Source organism: Eubalaena glacialis, chromosome 19 (genome assembly GCF_028564815.1).
Source record: "Eubalaena glacialis isolate mEubGla1 chromosome 19, mEubGla1.1.hap2.+ XY, whole genome shotgun sequence".
In the NCBI taxonomy this organism is placed as follows: domain Eukaryota; kingdom Metazoa; phylum Chordata; class Mammalia; order Artiodactyla; family Balaenidae; genus Eubalaena; species Eubalaena glacialis.
This window is the reverse complement of record NC_083734.1, coordinates 24250465-24270339: the sequence shown is the minus strand read 5'-3', so window position 1 is coordinate 24270339 and position 19875 is coordinate 24250465. Positions and strand designations below refer to the sequence as shown.

Genomic DNA, 19875 nt, shown 5'->3' with positions numbered 1-19875 from the left:
CCAGTATTTTTAGTAACTATAAATGGAACATAACCTTCAAAAACTGTGAATCGCTGTGTTGTAACATATAATATTGTACATCAACCATACTTCAACGAAAAAAAATTTTTAAAAAGAAATAAAATGTGCCCAGCAGCATGTTGAAATAGTAAATCTTTACCTAAAATGCTCACCTAATTAAAAACTTCCATGCAAAAGAAACAAAAACAAATGGTTACTAAATAAGAGTAAGGAAGTTCATTGTACCAGAAAGTTAAGGACACTGTCAAAGAATAATGGAGATAGGTCAAAAGTACATAGATGTCAAGCTAATAGGCTCCAACTGGCCAAATCTGGGATATTTTGAGTATTAAAATAATTATTGAATGACTATAACCCATCTAATAAAGAATCTATTCAATCAAATGATATATGTAAATAAAAGAAGTAATACAAAGCTTGATGAGGAATGGGATATTTACATAGTTTTAACTGACTTCTCGTAACCCGCTATCCGCCCAGGGCACGGCATAGAGGCAGCAGACTAAAATGTCCTTCTCCCAATCTTCCGCTGAAAGAAGTATATTTGCGTACTTTAAAGACCACTGCCAGCTTCCTATCAGTCTGCATCTAGGTGCTGAGATACACACCACATTAACAAAATGAAATATGATCATCCCAATAGATGCAGAAAAAACATTTGACACAATTCAACATCCATTCATAATAAAAACTCAATAACGTGGGTATAGAGAAAATGTACCTCAACATAATAAAGGCCATATATGACAAGCCCACACCTAACATCATACTCAATGGTGAAAAGCTGAAAGCTTTTGCTTTAAGATGTGGAGCAAGACAAGGGTGCCCATTTGTGATTCTTTTATTAAACACAGTACTGGAAGTACTAGCCAGAGTGCTTAGGCAAGAAAAAAATAAACAAGTAAAAGGCTTTCAAACTGGAATGGAAGAAATAAAACTGTCTCTATTTGAAGATGACATGATCTTATATATACAAAAACCCTAAACACTACACCAAAAAACTGATAAAACTAATAAACAAATTCAGTAAAACTACGGGATACAAAATCAGTTCTGTTTCTTCACACTAATAACAAACTATCAGAAAGAGAAATTAAGAAAATAATCCCATTTACAGTTGCATCAAAAAGAATAAAATATGTAGGAAAATTTAACCAATGAGGTGAAAGACCTGCACACTGCAAACCATAAGACACTGATGAAACAAACTGAAGAAGACACAAATAAATGAAAAAATAATCCATGCTCATGAATTAGAAGAATTAATACTGTTAAAATGTCTATACTACCCAAAGCAATCTACAGATTCAATGCAATCTCTATCAAAATTCAAATGGCATTTTTCACAGAACTAGAACAAAAAATCCTAAAATTTGTAGGAACTACCAAAGACCCCAAATAACAAAAGTGATCATGACAAAGAAGAACAAAGTTGGAAGCATCAAGTTCCTTGATTTCAAACTATATTACAAAGCTAAGGTAATAAAAACAGCATGGTATTGGGGTAAAAACAGATGCTAGCAGTAGAGCAAAATAAGAAAGTAAAAAAAAGGGGGTATTATTAACAAAGAAAAGACTGCAACTATCACTTGTATAGGTATACATTGTTTTAGATTTCTGACCTAATGTAACAAGAAAAATAAAATTGAAAACAGTCAAAAATTATCATAATTGTCAGAAAGTATGTTCTACTTATAAAATCCAAGAAAATGTTACTGAAAAAGTATTGGATCTTACAGTAGAGTCTAGCAAAGCAGGAAGATACAAATCTAATACAACACAATCTATAGTTTATGATACCTCAGCAATAAATAACATTGGATGCAAAAATTCTACATTTAATGATGTGAATTCTAACTGTATTAAAATGTAATTTCAATGCAATCCAAATAAAAAACTTCAAAATATTCTTTATAGAACTCAAAGGGTTACTCTAAAATGCATTTCAATGAGAAAATGCCAAAGAATAGCTGGAAAAGTTTTTGAAAATGAACAATAAATCTGCTAAAGTAAAACAGCATAATGTTGGTAAAAGGTACTGCTTTATTTTTACTTTCTATTAGAGGAATTTTTTTTTTTTTTGGCCATGCTGCACAACTTATGGGATCTTAGTTCCCAACCAGGGATCGAACCCAGTCCCCCTGTGGTGAAAGTGCTGAGTCCTAACTACTGGACCGCCAGGGAATTCCCTAGAGGAATTTCCTGATATACACTAAGTGCAGAGATTGCTATAATGAACCACCAATATCAGCATCACCCAGCTTTGCATATTGTGTTCAATCTATCTCTTAGTTTGTTTTGTTTTGCCAGAATATTTAAAAGCAAACTAGAGATATCATATCATATTGTTTCACCAATAACTACTTCAGCATGACTTCAGGTTATATGCCTAATAGATTAGGGCTTTAAAAAAAAAGTAACACAATTACAGACCCAGCAAAATAAACTGGTTAAAATCATGTAACTCCCAGTTCAAGGTCAATTTTCTCTGTCTCAAAAATGTCTTTTTTATACCTTGTTTAAATCAGGCTCCAAACAAAGTTCACATATTGAATTTAGTTGGTAAATTGATATGTCTTTTAAGACTCTTGTAATCAACATAACCATATCCCTACTTGTCATGTATTTGTTCTTTTATCTAACCAACACTCCCCTATGGCTAGATTATTTTAAAGCAAACTCCACACTCTTGTATGAATCACAAAAAAATAAGGATATTAAATTCCTTAATAGTATCTACTAAGCCAAATGTTCAAATCTCACCATTTGTATGAAAAATGTATTTTCATACTTGATTTGTATGAAACAGGATTCAATCAAGGTCCACACCTTCTACTTAGATATTATTCTCTAAAATTACTTCTAAGCCCTGCCACACAGCCTGGTTTTTGTAATGAACTTCCCACATTTTAGATTTCACTAGTTGCACTCTCATGGTATTTAACTTGTCTCTCTATCTATGTATTTTGTTTAATGTGCTAATTAACAAAATTAATTAGCTGGTTTGCAAGGCAGAAATAGAGACACAGATGTAGAGAACTAACGTATGGACACCACGGGGAGAAAGCGGGATGGGGTGATGGTGGGATGAATTGGGAGATTGGGATTGACATATATACACTAATATGTATAAAATAGATAACTAATAAGAACCTGCTGTATAAAAAAATAAATAAATAAATAATTTTTTTTTTAAAGAAGTGCTCATTGTATCTAGTGGCTGAATTAAATTCAGGTTTAATTTCATAGACGATGTTGTATACATCCTAATTACATCATATTCGGAAGCACATGATATAGGTAGGACTGTTCCACATTGCTAACATTAAGACTCATTAGCCAAAACCACACACAGATGTTTGTTGCCTAGGTATATTGTTTCATTAGAAATAGCAACACAGTAATTCTTATATTTCTACATTTTTTAAAAACTGAGGTACAACTGACATGTGACATTAGTTTCAGGTGCATACCATAATGTATATATTATAAAATGATCAACAAAATAAGTCTAATTTCCAACATCTTTTATTCTGAAATTCCTCAGTAAGGAAAAACTTTCCCTCATCAACTACTTGGTCATCTTATTAAATTGATACAAGAAAGGCAGGGTACTTTCTCTTTAATTATCAATTTTTAGAATAATGAGTTTGCAAACAAGCAACATACAGTAATGTCTAATACCTTGTTTTTAAGTATCATTATAAATCATGGGTTTATATATATTAAAGATGTTTCATTCTATTATAGACAATTTAATGCAAAGTCATGAAAAACAACATTTTAGACTATTGGGAAAGAATGGACTAGTCAATAAATGTTGTTGGGTCAATGAGCTATCTTTCAGAATAAACTATATACAGAGGTGTACTGGTATATGCATACCCACAGGCTCTGTGAAAGAATATTTGGGATTTAAGGCTATTAAAAACCATCTCAGTATCTACCAAGTGATACTAAGAGTATTAAATACATGTAATACACTCAGCATGGTGCTTAATTCAAATGCTCATTAAATTATATATATGGATGTGTGTGTGCGCATGCACGCGCACGCATATGTGAGCAGTGATGTGCTGGTGAACGTTAAAAACTGGCTCCCTAAAGAAGAAATAGCCCTGATTTTTAGTGTTGCTGATTTCCACTGTGTAACCACTCCTAACGTGGATGATTTCAATGTACCAATATAATGTCACTACATCCAGAATTGGGGCTAGATGTGCATAACTGATTCTCACTAGCAACTGTGAGCTGGCTCCAGCATACCACTGAATATTATGCATATAAGTTATATACATTATAAAACTCGATTATTTTCTGGTATATGTGAATATGTATGTATTTACATGTATGTGTGTGTGTATGTATGCATGTATAGAATCAAAATGCCTAGGAGAAGGTCTGGAGAGATGGTTATCATATGGATGACAGCGTTTTCTCTGAGGCTAGAAATGGTATTATGCTAGGGGGAGAAGGATAAATGGAACTTCTGTCTTATCAACATTCATTGAATTGTTTACCTACTGCTTATATATTTACTGGATCAAAATAGGATAAAAACTCTTAATTATCTGACCCAGTCTAAAGAACAATATGAACTCACTAACATTAACGTTAAGCTCCAATACGATACAAATAACCAGCTGGATTAGATGTCATATTACACAAAGAAAACATCTTCTGAAAAATATACAACTTACTTTGGCTTCAGTTTCTCCCCTGTGAAGAGTATACAGATGATGGACAGCACTTTGTGATGAGGACCAAGGATGAGTCAAAATTTGGAAGACATGGAAGTCATGGCCAAGGGTATCTGTCGTGACTAGAAGCATTCCTAAAGGACACACCAAAACAGGGTAAAAATATAAACCATTATGTATGTGGATGAAATATTTTCACAAAGCATTCATCATGATTTAAAATATTACCAAAGGGAAAAAATGACCAAATATATAAGAAATTTCCCAAAATAAAAAAATTAAAACACAGGATCTTTTTCCTATGGGAATACAAAACCTAACACTACATCAGTATACAAGCATAGTGACATACTACATATCCAGGTTTTGTGATGTTCTCATACAACTAGTAGAGAAAAGTTTAAATGCCTGAATTTACAGAGTTCACAAGCATTTTCAGATAGCAAATCTGATAACAAAGAATGCAAAAGACTTTCCTCCATGGAATTAAAGCCACTTCCACTTTTTCCATTTCTCAAAACCTGAATTATAAGTTCCAATTTATCTACTACTACAACTAGTAATATCCTACTCAATTCACCAGTTTAAAACTTGTCTCTACTCTAGCATAATATTTACTTAAATTCCCAACAGTGTCTTTCACAAAGCAAATTTTTTTTTAAATTAATTAATTTATTTATTTTTGGCTGTGTTGGGTCTTAGTTTCTGTGCGAGGGCTTTCTCTAGTCGCGACGAGTGGGGGCCACTCTTCATCGCAGTGCGCAGGCCTCTCACTGTCGCAGCCTCTCTTGTTGCGGAGCACAGGCTCCAGACGCGCAGGCTCAGTAGTTGTGGCTCACGGGCCTAGTTGCTCTGTGGCATGTGGGATCCTCCCAGACCAGGGCTCGAACCCGTGTCCCCTGCATTGGCAGGCAGATTCTCAACCACTGCACCACCAGGGAAGCCCCACAAAGCAAATTCTGATGAGATGTCATAGCTAAGAATTCTGTGCCCAACACAAGTCACAAAAATTTTGTTTTCCTGTCCAATTTCTCAGTTTTGTATTTAATCTGTAGGTCTATCATCCTTTTTGCATTAATTTTTGTATAAAGTGTGAGGTATAAGACAAATTAAATTTTTTGCAAATAATGTCCAATTGTTTCAGCAGGATTACTTGAAGAGACTATTCTTTATCCATTAAATGTTTAGTCTACTCTAAATCCATTGTCAACATGCCAAAGATCAACTGACTATATTTGTGTAGTTCTTTTTCCAGAAGTTCTATTCTGTTCCATTGATTTCTATGTTTATACTTTCATTAATACCACATTTTCTTAATTTACGGTAACTTTGAAGGAAACTTTGAAATCAAGTAAAGCAAGTCCTCGTTTTCTAACCTTTTTGAAGATTGTTTTAGCTATTCCAATTCCTTTGCCTTTCCAAACACAGATTCAGCTTTTCGATATCTACAAACAATGGCGATAATGGACATCTTAACAATATTGATTCTTCTGATCTATGAACAACCTCATATTTCTTTAATTTTTTTAAAATTTATTTTATTTATTTATTTTTGGCTGTGTTGGGTCTTCGATGCTGTGCACGGGCTTTCTCTAGTTGTGGCCAGCAGGAGCTACTCTTCGTTGAGGTGCACAGGCTTCTCATTGCAGTGGCTTCTCTTGTTATGGAGCACGGGCTCTAGGCATGTGAGCTTCAGTAGTTGTGGCATGTGGGTTCAGTAGTTGTGGCTCGCGGGCTCTAGAATGCAGGCTCAGTAGTTGTGGCGCACGGGCTTCGTTGCTCCATGGCATGTGGGATCTTCCCAGACCAGGGCTCGAACCCATGTCCCCTGCATTGACAGGCGGATTCTTAACCACTGCACCACCAGGGAAGCCCCAACACCTCATTTTCTTGATATGTGTGTTCTTTGACATTTTTTTTTCTTGTTCAGCACATTGATAATAAATATATTTTCTTAGAGCTACTATAAATGGTACTGTATTTCAATTATCAATTTTTCCTTGTTAGTATATAGAGATATAATTGACATTTATATATACTTGTGTGCATACCTATATAGTCTGCCAATTCTAGGAATTTTTATGTAGATTACATGGAATTTTCTTTCCAAACATATAGTATGTGAAAAGACATAGTTTGATTTTTTTCCTTTCCAAACCGCACGCCTTTTTTTTCTTTTTCTTTACTTACTACATTTGCTGAGGTAAACAGGAATGGTGAGAAGCAATATTCATGCCTTGTTCTATATTTTAGGAGAAAGTATTCAATCTTTAAGTATGATGCCAGCTGTAGATTTTTTGTAAATGCCCTGTATCAAGTTAAGGACATTCCTTTCTACTTGTAATTTGTTGAGAGTTTTTTTTTTTTTTTTATTCTTTTTTTTTTTTTTTTCCCCACACACACTGTATTTTATTTTTACAAGAGATAAATAGACTGACACCAAGCATTGTACATGGATGACCACAACAAAAGCAACAATGATTGCAATTACCAAACATGAAACACACTCATACTATGTCATAATATTGACATTCAGTCCAGTAATCCTCCACTGCAACAGCTCCTTTACTTTGCAGTGAAAATTGATTTGTATATTCTTTGCCTCTGAGTTCTTGTGGGATTTTTTCTTTTTTTAAATTCAACCAGAAAGTCACAAAAATTATACTCATACTCATCAGTTCACTCAGTCCCATGTAATTAATTTTTTTTTTTTCATCTTGATCTTTTGTTAGCACTTTTATGAGCTCATCAGTTTTTCATTAGAGTTCTGAAAATGCTTATTTATTCAGTTCAGCAGCACAGTCAGGTACCAGAAACCTGTACTTGTCAGAGTCTTTTCCATGAATTTCCTGAAGATGAAACCCTTTTATAGGAACATATTTACAAAAGCATCAGAGTACACCCAGAACTGTCTGTAAATGACAAAAGACTTAAAAATGACCACGGTTAAAGATTTGATGAAAGTTCATAATAATGCAGTTGACAAGAAAATTAGTTATTTCTGAGATATACATTTTAAAGTAATAACTAGGATTATGACTTATAACATTATACCAGAACATATAAGATTTTTAGAAATTTCATGTAATGTCTGAAACATTTATATTAACATATTTCCATACAAATAACCCAATGAAAGTTTAGTATTAGTTGTTTTGTTTGTTTGTTTATACTGCAGGTTCTTATTAGTCATCAATTTTATACACATCAGTGTATACATGTCAATCCCAATCGCCCAATTCAGCACACCACTATCCCCACCCCACCGCAGTTTTCCCCCCTTGGTGTCCATATGTCTGTTCTCTACATCTGTGTCTCAACTTCTGCCCTGCAAACCGGCTCATCTGTACCATTTTTCTAGGTTCCACATACATGCGTTAATATACAATATTTGTTTTTCTCTTTCTGACTTACTTCACTCTGTATGACAGTCTCTAGATTCATCCACGTCTCAACAAATGACTCAATTTCGTTCCTTTTTATGGCTGAGTAATATTCCATTGTATATATGTACCACATCTTCTTTATCCATTCATCTGTTGATGGGCATTTAGGTTGCTTCCATGACCTGGCTATTGTAAATAGTGCTGCAATGAACATTCGGGTGCATGTGTCTTTTTGAATTACGGTTTTCTCTGGGTATATGCCCAGTAGTGGGATTGCGGGGTCATATGGTAATTCTATTTTTAGTTTTTTAAGGAACCTCCATATTGTTCTCCATAGTGGCTGTATCAATTTACATTCCCACCAACAGTGCAAGAGGGTTCCCTTTTCTCCACACCCTCTCCAGCATTTGTTGTTTGTAGATTTTCTGATGATGCCCATTCTAACTGGTGTGAGGTGATACCTCATTGTAGTTTTGATTTGCATTTCTCTAATAATTAGTGATGTTGAGCATCTTTTCATGTGCTTCTTGGCCGTCTGTATGTCTTCTTTGGAGAAATGTCTATTTAGGTCTTCTGCCCATTTTTGGATTGGGGTGTTTGTTTCTTTAATATTGAGCTGAATGAGCTGTTTATATATTTTGGAGATTAATCCTTTGTCCGTTGATTCGTTTGCAAATATTTTCTCCCATTCTGAGGGTTGTCTTTTCGTCTTGTTTATGGTTTCCTTTGCTGTGCAAAAGCTTTGAAGTTTCATTAGGTCCCATTTGTTTATTTTTGTTTTTATTTCCATTACTCTAGGAGGTGGATCAAAAAAGATCTTGCTGTGATTGATGTCAAAGAGTGTTCTTCCTATGTTTTCCTCTAAGAGTTTTATAGTGTCCAGTCTTACATTTAGGTCTGTAATCCATTTTGAGTTTATTTTTGTGTATGGTGTTAGGGAGTATTCTAATTTCATTCTTTTACATGTAGCTGTCCAGTTTTCCCAGCACCACTTATTGAAGAGACTGTCTTTTCTCCATCGTATATCTTTGCCTCCTTTGTCATAGATTAGTTGACCATAGGTGCGTGGGTTTATCTCTGGGCTTTCTATTTTGTTCCATTGATCTATGTTTCTGTTTTTGTGCCAGTACCATATTGTCTTGATTACTGTAGCTTTGTAGTATAGTCTGAAGTCAGGGAGTCTGATTCCTCCAGCTCCGTTTTTTTCCCTCAAGACTGCTTTGGCTATTCGGGGTCTTTTGTGTCTCCATACAAATTTTAAGATGATTTGTTCTAGCTCCGTAAAAAATGCCATTGGTAATTTGATAGGGATTGCATTGAATCTGTAGATTGCTTTGGGTAGTATAGTCATTTTCACAATGTTGATTCTTCCAATCCAAGAACATGGTATATCTCTCCATCTGTTGGTATCATCTTTAATTTCTTTCATCAGTGTCTTATAGTTTTCTGCATACAGGTCTTTTGTCTCCCTAGGTAGGTTTATTCCTAGGTATTTTATTCTTTTTGTTGCAATGGTAAATGGGAGTGTTTCCATAATTTCTCTTTCAGATTTTTCATCATTAGTGTATAGGAATGCAAGAGATTTCTGTGCATTAATTTTGTATCCTGCAACTTTACCATATTCATTAATTAGCTCTAGCAGTTATCTGGTGGCAGTTTTAGGATTCTCTATGTATAGTATCATGTCATCTGCAAACAGTGACAGTTTTACTTCTTCTTTTCCAATTTGTATTCCTTTTATTTCTTTTTCTTCTCTGATTGCCGTGGCTAGGACTTCCAGAACTATGTTGAATAATAGTGGTGAGAGTGGACACCCTTGTCTTGTTCCTGATCTTAGAGGAAATGCTTTCAGTTTTTCACCGTTGAGAATGATGTTGGCTGTGGGTTTGTCATATATGGCCTTTATTATGTTGAGGTAGGTTCCCTCTATGCCTACTTTCTGGAGAGTTTTTATCATAAATGGGTGTTGAATTTTGTCAAAAGCTTTTTCTGCATCTATTGAGATGATCATATGGTTTTTATTCTTCAATTTGTTAATATGGTGTATCACATTGATTGATTTGCGTATATTGAAGAATCCTTGCATCCCTGGGATAAATCCCACTTGATCGTGGTGTATGATCCTTTTAATGTGTTGTTGGATTCTGTTTGCTAGTATTTTGTTGAGGATTTTTGCATCTATATTCATCAGTGATATTGGTCTGTAATTTTCTTTTTTTGTAGTGTCTTTGTCTGGTTTTGGTATCAGGGTGATGGTGGCCTCATAGAATGAGTTTGGGAGTGTTCCTTCCTCTGCAATTTTTTGGAAGAGTTTGAGAAGGATAGGTGTTAGCTCTTCTCTAAATGTTTGATAGAATTCACCTGTGAAGCCATCTGGTCCTGGACTTTTGTTTGTTGGAAGATTTTTAATCACAGTTTCAATTTCATTACTTGTGATTGGTCTGTTCATATTTTCTGCTTCTTCCTGGTTCAGTCTTGGAAGGTTATACCTTTCTAAGAATTTGTCCATTTCTTCCAGGTTGTCCATTTTATTGGCATAAAGTTGCTTGTAGTAGTCTCTTAGGATGCTTTGTATTTCTGCGGTGTCTGTTGTAACTTCTCCTTTTTCATTTCTGATTTTATTGATTTGAGTCCTCTCCCTCTTTTTCTTGATGAGTCTGGCTAATGGCTTATCAATTTTGTTTATCTTCTCAAAGAACCAGCTTTTAGTTTTATTGATCTTTGCTATTGTTTTCTTTGTTTCTATTTCATTTATTTCTGCTCTGATCTTTATGATTTCTTTCCTTCTGCTAACTTTGGGTTTTGTTTGTTCTTCTTTCTCTAGTTTCTTTAGGTGTAAGGTTAGATTGTTTACTTGAGATTTTTCTTGTTTCTTTAGGTAGGCTTGTATAGCTATAAACTTCCCTCTTAGAACTGCTTTTGCTGCATCCCATAGGTTTTGGGTCGTCGTGTTTTCATTGTCATTTGTCTCTAGGTATTTTTTGATTTCCTCTTTGATTTCTTCAGTAATCTCTTGGTTATTTAGTAACGTATTGTTTAGCCTCCATGTGTTTATGTTTTTTATGCTTTTTCCCCTGTAATTCATTTCTAATCTCATAGCGTTGTGGTCAGAAAAGATGCTTGATATGATTTCAATTTTCTTAAATTTACTGAGGCTTGATTTGTGACGCAAGATGTGATCTATCCTGGAGAATGTTCCGTGCGCACTTGAGAAGAACGTGTAATCTGCTGTTTTTGGATGGAATGTCCTATAAATATCAATTAAATCTATCTGGTCTATTGTGTCATTTAAAGCTTCTGTTTCCTTATTTATTTTCATTTTGGATGATCTGTCCATTGATGTAAGTGAGGTGTTAAAGTCCCCCACTATTATTGTGTTACTATCAATTTCCTCTTTTATAGCTGTTAGCAATTGCCTTATGTAATGAGGTGCTCCTATGTTGGGTGCATATATATTTAGAATTGTTATATCTTCTTCTTGGATTGATCCCTTGATCATTATGTAGTGTCCTTCCTTGTCTCTTGTAACATTCTTTATTTTAAAGTCTATTTTATCTGATATGAGTATAGCTACTCCAGCTTTCTTTTGATTTCCATTTGCATGGAATATCTTTTTCCATCCCCTCACTTTCAGTCTGTATGTGTCCCTAGGTCTAAAGTGGGTCTCTTGTAGACAGCATATATATGGGTCTTGTTTTTGTATCCATTCAGCAAGCCTGTGTCTTTTGGCTGGAGCATTTAATCCATTCACGTTTAAGGTAATTATCGATATGTATGTTCCTATGACCATTTTCTTAATTGTTTTGGGTTTGTTTTTGTAGGTCCTTTTCTTCTCTTGTGTTTCCCACTTAGAGAAGTTCCTTTAACATTTGTTGTAGAGCTGGTTTGGTGGTGCTGAATTCTCTTAGCTTTTGCTTGTCTGTAAAGCTTTTGATTTCTCCATCAAATCTAAATGAGATCCTTGCCGGGTAGAGTAATCTTGGTTGTAGGTTCTTCCCTTTCATCACTTGAAGTATATCATGCCACTCCCTTCTGGCTTGTAGAGTTTCTGCTGACAAATCAGCTGTTAACCTTATGGGAGTTCCCTTGTATGTTATTTGTCGTTTTTCCCTTGCTGCTTTCAATAATTTTTCTTTGTCTTTAATTTTTGCCACTTTGATTACTATGTGTCTCGGCGTGCTTCTCCTTGGGTTTATCCTGTATGGGACTCTCTGCGCTTCCTGGACTTGGGTGGCTATTTCCTTTCCCATGTTAGGGAAGTTTTCAACTATAATCTCTTCAAATATTTTCTCTGGTCCTTTCTCTCTCTCTTCTCCTTCTGGGACCCCTATAATGCGAATGTTGTTGCGTTTAATGTTGTCCCAGAGGTCTCTTAGGCTGTCTTCATTTCTTTTCATTCTTTTTTCTTTAGTCTGTTCCACAGCAGTGAATTCCACCATTCTGTCTTCCAGGTCACTTATCCGTTCTTCTGCCTCAGTTATTCTACTATTGATTCCTTCTAGTGTAGTTTTCATTTCAGTTATTGTATTGGCCATCTCTGTTTGTTTGTTCTTTAATTCTTCTAGGTCTTTGTTAATCATTTCTTGCATCTTCTCAATCTTTGCCTCCATTCTTATTCCAAGGTCCTGGATCATCTTCACTATCATTATTCTGAATTCTTTTTCTGGAAGGTTGCCTATCTCCACTTCATTTAGTTGTTTTTCTGGGGTTTTTTCTTGTTCCTTCATCTGGTATATAGCCCTCTGCCTTTTCATCTTGTCTATCTTTCTGTAAATGTGGTTTCTGTTCCACAGGCTGCAGGACTGTAGTTTTTCTTGCTTCTGCTGTCTGCCCTCTGGTGGTTGAGGCTATCTAAGAGGCTTGATGGGAGGCTCTGGAGGTGGGTAGAGCTGACTGTTGCTGTGGCGCTCAGAGCTCTGTAAAACTTTAATCCACTTGACTGTTGCTGGGTGGGGCTGGGTTCCCTCCCTGTTGGTTGTTTTGCCTGAGGCAACCCAACACTGGAGCCTACCCGGGCTCTTTGGTGGGGCTAATGGCAGACTCTGGGAGGGCTCACGCCAAGGAGTACTTCCCAGAACCTCCGCTGCCAGTGTCCTTGTCCCCACGGTGAAACAGAGCCAGCCCCCGCCTCTGCAGGAGACCCCCCAACACCAGCAGTTATGTCTGGTTCAGTCTCCCCCAGGGTCACTGCTCCTTCCCCTGGGTCCCGATGCACACACTATTTTGTGTACGCCCTCCAAGAGTGGGTTCTCTGTTTCCCCCAGTCCTGTCGAAGTCCTGCAATCAATTCCCACTAGGCTTCAAAGTCTGATTCTCTATGAATTCCTCCTCCCGTTGCCGGACCCCCAGGTTGGGAAGCCTGATGTGGGGCTCAGAACCTTCACTCCAGTGGGTGGACTTCTGTGGTATAAGTGTTCGCCAGTCTGTGAGTCACCCACCCAGCAGTTATGGGATTTGATTTTACTCTGATTGCGCCCCTCCTACCGTCTCACTGTGGCTTCTCCTCTGTCCTTGGATGTGGGGTATCCTCCTTGGTGAAGTCCAGTGTCTTCCTGTCGATGCTTGTCCAGCAGCCAGTTGTGATTCTGGTGCTCTCGCAAGAGGGAGTGAGAGCACGTCCTTCTACTCCGCCATCTTGGTTAATCTCCTGAACTCCTTTCTAATGAGAATAATAATTCTAGCATTCGGCTCACTCTTCCTTCACTCTCCAATCTCACTTTGTGTTACACATCTTGGCAGTCTGAAATCCCACTTGTTTTATGTTTTCCACCTTCCAGTTTTCACAATATCATGTGTCATTTCCCAATTAATTTCACTTAGAATCATTAACCTTCTGTTGAGAGTTTTAATAATGAACAGATGTCAAATTTTTCTAGTGCTTTTCTGCACCTGTGAGATGATTACCTGGTTTTTCTTCTTTGGTCAATTAATATGGTAAATTTTAATAATGAAAAGTTATCAAAAGTGGAACAATCTTGGATTCCTGGGATAAACTCCACTTGGTCAAAATCCTTTATTACATGCAGTTGCATTGAATTAGCTAAAATTTTGTTGAAGATTTTCGTGACTGTGTTCCTGAGGGATACTGATTTGTAGTTTTCTTTTCTAATAATGTGTTCGTCTATTTCTGGTATCAGGGTAAAGCTGGTCTTGTTGCAGAATGTTCCTTTTATTTTCTAGAAGAAATACTTAAATAAATTTCCAGTAGAATTTTCCAGTAAAACTATGTGGGCCTTTTTGTGTGTGTGTGAAGATTTTTAGATATTAATAGTAATTTAATTTCTCTTTAATTTAAATTTTGTTAATTTAAAATGTAAAATGTAATTTTTCTTCTTGGAGGAATTACTCTCTATAACTCAAGGATACTGTCTGTAGGGTCTTTAGTACACTTTTTCATTCATGATACCGAAAATTTGTGTCCTTTCTCTTCTTTTCTTGGCAGTCTAGCTAGATCTTTTCAAGGAAACCATTTTGGTGTCATTGGTTTTCTCTTTTCCATTTCACTGATTTCTCTTATCTTCCTCCTTTTGCTATAATGACCTTCTACTACTATATCCTTCATTTTACTTGCTTTAGTTATATTTCCTTTTTCTTTTTTCAAGTTTCTTAAGGTTGAAGCTTAGATTACTGTGTCAGGAAGATATGTTTTTTAGTTTCCAAATGTTTGGGTATCTTCCAGGTATCATTCATATATTGATTTCTAGTTTAATTCCATTACAACAAGAAATCAGTTTTATGTCTCAGAATGATATATCTTGGTAACTGTTCAATGTACACTTGAACACCTGGTGTGTCTTATCAGTGTCAATTTAATTTAATTGATAGTGTTATTTGGATCTTCAACATCCTTACTGATTGCCTGCTTTTGTGTTCTATTACTGCATAGAAGTTAACATCTCCAAGCATAATCATAAATATGCTTTTTTTCCCAGTTATATAAGCTCCCTAAATTTCAGACCTTTTTTTTAAATATAAATTTACTTACTTACTTACTTATTTATTTATGGCTGTGTTGGGTCTTTGTTGCTGAGCGCAGGCTTTCTCTAGTTGCGGTGAGCGGGGGCTACTCTTCGTTGCGGTGCACGGGCTTCTCATTGTGGTGGCTTCTCTTGTTGCGGAGCATGGGTTCTAGGCATGCAGGCTTCAGTAGTTGTGGCACGTGGGCTCAGTAGTTGTGGCTCGCGGGCTCTAGAGCGCAGGCTCCGTAGTTGTGGTGCACGGGCTTAGTTGCTCCGCGGCATGTGGGATCTTCCCAGACCAGGGCTCAAACCTGTGTCCCCTGCACTGGCAGGCGGATTCTTAACCACTGTGCCACCAGGGAAGCCCCAGACCTACATTTTTTTAAGTTCATACACACTTAGGATTATTATGAGTTTTTGGTGAATTACCTCTTTTATCATAGTGTCCCATTTTAACCCTAATATTTCCCTTGTTCTGAAGTAAACTTTTTCTGATATTCATATCACCACTTCTGTTTTGCATTGATTGGTATATGCATGGTATACACTTTTTTATTATTTTGCTTTCACAATCAATATATTATAAAATGACTGTGTTTTGGACAATAATCGGGATCTAGTTCTGGGTTTTTTTATTCCAATCTCAGACTTTTAATTGCTGTTTGTACGTCATTCACATTTAGTGTGACTTATGGGTAGGGTTGAATTTACATCTACCATTTTGTTATTTTTTTATTGTACCCTTTTTTCTGATTATACCCTTGGTTTTTTTTCCTTTTTTTAAAATTTTTGTTTTATATTGGAGTATTGTTGATTAACAATGTTGTGTTAGTTTCAGGTGTACAGCAAAGTCATTCAGTTATACCTATATATGTATCTATTCTTTTTCAAGTTATTTTCCCATTTAAGTTACTACTGAATATTGAGCAGAGTTCCCTGTGCAATACATAGGTCCTTGTTGGTTATATATATATATTTTTTGTTTTTTTGTTTTGTTTTGTTTTGTTTTGTTTTGTTTGTTTTTTTTTTGTTTTTTTTTTGTTGGTTATATATTTTAAGTTGTACCCTTGTTTTTGATTTTTGTTTATTTATCTGCTCTTGCTTCCTTCCCATTCTTTGGATAATTTCACTATTTTTAATATCCAATTTTAATTTGTCTATTGGTTTTTACTAGTTGTTCCAGAGATTATAATACACATATTTAAATTTGTGTGTGTTTGTTAATATTTTGTCCAGAATTTTTATTTGTTTTCTGTGGGAAACAGAAGCAGAATCATATTTTTTAATTCCTAAAACTTTTCTTTGCTGAAAGAAAAGATTATGAAAGAATATTAAGCATCTGTGGAAAGATAAAATAGGCATTTATATGGGAAGATGAAGTATATTTGAGTTTGCTATTTATTGGCTAACATAAGGTATAGCTCTAGTCATTACATTAGATTAAAACATAGCAATATTAGATGACAGTGTCTTGGCTATTTCCAAGAGAATATATTTTAGATGATGAAAAGTGTCATTTATTGAGATCTACTTCAAATCTCTAACATTTTATATAACACTGCCACCCACTCTATGCCTAGCTATCATCATGAGGTCACTGACATACTTAATAATCTTTCCATATTGTTGTTGTTATTCAAACAATAAATTTCTAAGATGGGACATGTTCTTTTTGTGGACAGTATTTCTTGACTCCTACTTTTTGCTTAGTTGTGGTAAGTTTGAATTATCACAATTCTACTACTATGTTCCGATTCCACATTGCCACAAAATTATTTTCTGCATATGACAAACAATTCAGTGGAAACATTCTAACAGCAAATGTGATGAACTTATATTTATATATTACTCATCTACTGAACATAAACTTCACTTGGTTTCTTTTATTAGCATATCAAGATTTTACTCATAATTAGCATTCAAATAATAGTCCCTATTAAGCAAATCAAAACTATTATTGTTTTGCATATGAATGATAATCACAGATGAAAACTTTTCAACGTGCTCCTAGTTTTTCAAACTGACATCAATATCTGTTTGGTTTCTAATATGCAAAACAAACTGAAATTTTTAGAGAATTAGTCCTTTGAAAATTTATCCTTATTATCGTCTGTGTATCCTGTCTCAAAAGCTTTCTTTTTCCACTTCTCCATGCAAATGTGGCTTCTATAATCCAGCAATGAGCTCACTTTTTTGACAAAACTTTAAAATAATTTTTTTTTTAATTTTTAAAAAGTAGAGAGGAAAGGAAGAAGTAGCTAGTATAGTACTATACCAATAACATGCTTTCTTTTAATTTGTAATTTCTTCTTTTGCACATCTGCTGGGAGAAATGACAAGCTTCTTTTTTCTAGAAAACAAGTTAAAAAGCAGATATACATAAAAGGAAAGACTTGTACAGAGTAGACTGTGGCTTGAGAACTATTTATGCAGCATCAGAAGACTAAACCAGACTCTAGCCTGGCCATAAACTAAACCCACGCCCCAAATGAGGTGCCAAGCCACAAAAAGCATTTGCGTCATCTGGGAATACAAGGAAAAGAAGGACTTCTAATTATAGGGCCTGGAAGCGGAAGCCTAGAGTGATTAGCTGTTTAGGCGCTGCTGTATGTTTATCTGGAAGCTTCCTCTCCTTCACTCTCAACCTTAAGTTTGATAGATGAGCGTTAGCATTAGAGGGTGGGGACTAAAGCTGCTGATGGTACATGGTGTTCTCCAAAATCTGAGGTAGCTGGAGACTGAACATTAAGGCTTTTGCGGCCTCATAAGAACATAAGTCTTTTCAACTGGGCGTCAGCTGGTTAACCCGAAAGGCAAAATTAAAGAGTAGCAAACCTTGACTGGGCATATGCTATAAAATCTTGGAAACATGAGTAGGGAAGCCTTTTTTGCTATATACTATTTATAACACCTACCTAATTGTATGGTTCTTTATCACATACACACATATGAACTGGAAGACAAATTACCAGCTATTCACACTCTCTCCAAAAAGAGACATATGCTGGGTCATATAGAAATCTTTACAGGAATTCAGATTATTATCACTCATAAAATAACTGTATGTTTTAGTATTAACTCTTGTGAATTTAATACTTCCCCATCAATACTTATACAGATGGAAACTTAAAAATTATTAAAGTTTGTAATCTTTAAATGTCCTAACATCTTCATTTAAATAATTATTTTCTTCCTTTCATTTTGCATCATGAAATTGTTAAGCTTCTAAAGACATCTTTGGCCATATCCAATAGGTAACTATTCTAGTATTCATTACTTTCAACAGTTTATTCATCCAACAGACATAGAGGAAAAGTGGTAAATGTCTATGTATACCCTTATTGTTCCAAGTGGCTGGATATATTTCTTGTCACAAGCCAGAATAATTTTTAAACTGTATTAACCTTTATTAATGTGTAATTTATATAAAACACACTCATTTAAAGTGTACAGTTTGATGACTATGACAAGTATGTATACCTATGCAGCTACTACCATAATCAAGATAGAGAACATGTGAAAAAACTCCCTTGTGTCCACTTGCAGTCCATCCCCTCCCCATCGCCTGGCCCCAGGCAACCACTGATTGGCTTTCTGTCATTATGAATTAATACTGCCTACTTGGGCATTTCATGTAATGGAATCATGTAATATTTTGCTAAACCTATTCACTACAGGTAAGAGTAGTCCGTGCACTTATATATATTATTGAGTAGTGTTCCATTATATGGATATATGACAATTATATATCCATTAAGCAGTTGATTCTTGTTTTTGGCTGTTGTGGAGATTCAAGTACAAGTCTCTCTGTGGACATATGTTTTCATTTCTCTTAGGTGAATATTTAGGAGGGGAACTGCTGGGTCATATGTACACTTAACTGTATAAGAAACTGGGAAAATGTTTTTCCAAAGCGGCTGTATCATTTTACCTTCCCGTGAACTCCATAATTTTGCAATATTTGGTATTGCCGCTCTTTTTAAATTTAATCACTTCAGTGAGCACTTGGTTTCTTGTGGTTTAAATATGCTGTGTTCCTTGGTGATCAGTGATGTTGGGGTGCTAAGTGGCTATTTACATATTTTCTTTTGTGACATGATTGCTCAAATCTTTTGCCCATTTTAAATTGTTTGGTCTTTATTTTATATACATTAAAAGTATATTTATATTACATTATAAAATACATATAAACTTATATATGTATATATTTATCTCAAATATTTTCTCCCAGTTTATGGCATCCCACTTCATTTGCTTAACCGTATGTTTCCCAAAAGGTTTAATGAAGACCAATCTGACGGTTTGTTTTTTTGGTGTCCTATCTAAGAAATCTTCCCCTATCCCTCCTGGGTCACAATAATATAATCCTTCTGTTTTCTTTTTAAAGGTTTATAGTTTCAGGTTTTAAGTTAAGTCTATGATTGATTTTGAGTTAAATTTTTGTGTATGGTGTTAAAGAAAAGTTTATTTTTCCCAAACGGATATGCCAGGTGTTCTAGCACCATTTGTTGAGAAAACTATGCTATCCCTAATGAATTACTTGACACTTTGGTCGAAAATCAAATGACCATAAGTGTTTGTTTGATCAATTCCTGGATTCTATTCCATCCATCTATGACTATATTTACCCAAAACCATCTTTTCTACATTACTGTAGATTTATCAAGTAAGTCAGAAATTTAGGTAGTTTCAGTTTTTAAAATTTACTCATCTTTTTCAAGATTGATTTAACTATTTTAGATCCTTTGACTCTCCATATAATTTTAGAATAAGCTTCCGTTGATTATTTTTGGTTTAAACATTCACTTT

The 19875-nt window shown here is 35.1% G+C and overlaps 1 protein-coding gene across 4 annotated transcripts in view; it reads right to left on the bottom strand.

Annotated features, from left to right (window-relative positions):
- Positions 1-19875, bottom strand: part of BCAS3 (BCAS3 microtubule associated cell migration factor) — a 595828-nt gene that overhangs the window by 370782 nt on the left and 205171 nt on the right. For all 4 annotated transcript variants that reach the window (XM_061176783.1, XM_061176782.1, XM_061176784.1 and 1 more), the window contains exon 14: positions 4722-4855. In XM_061176783.1, coding sequence (XP_061032766.1) covers positions 4722-4855 — 134 coding nt within the window. The remainder of the gene's footprint in view (positions 1-4721; positions 4856-19875) is intronic.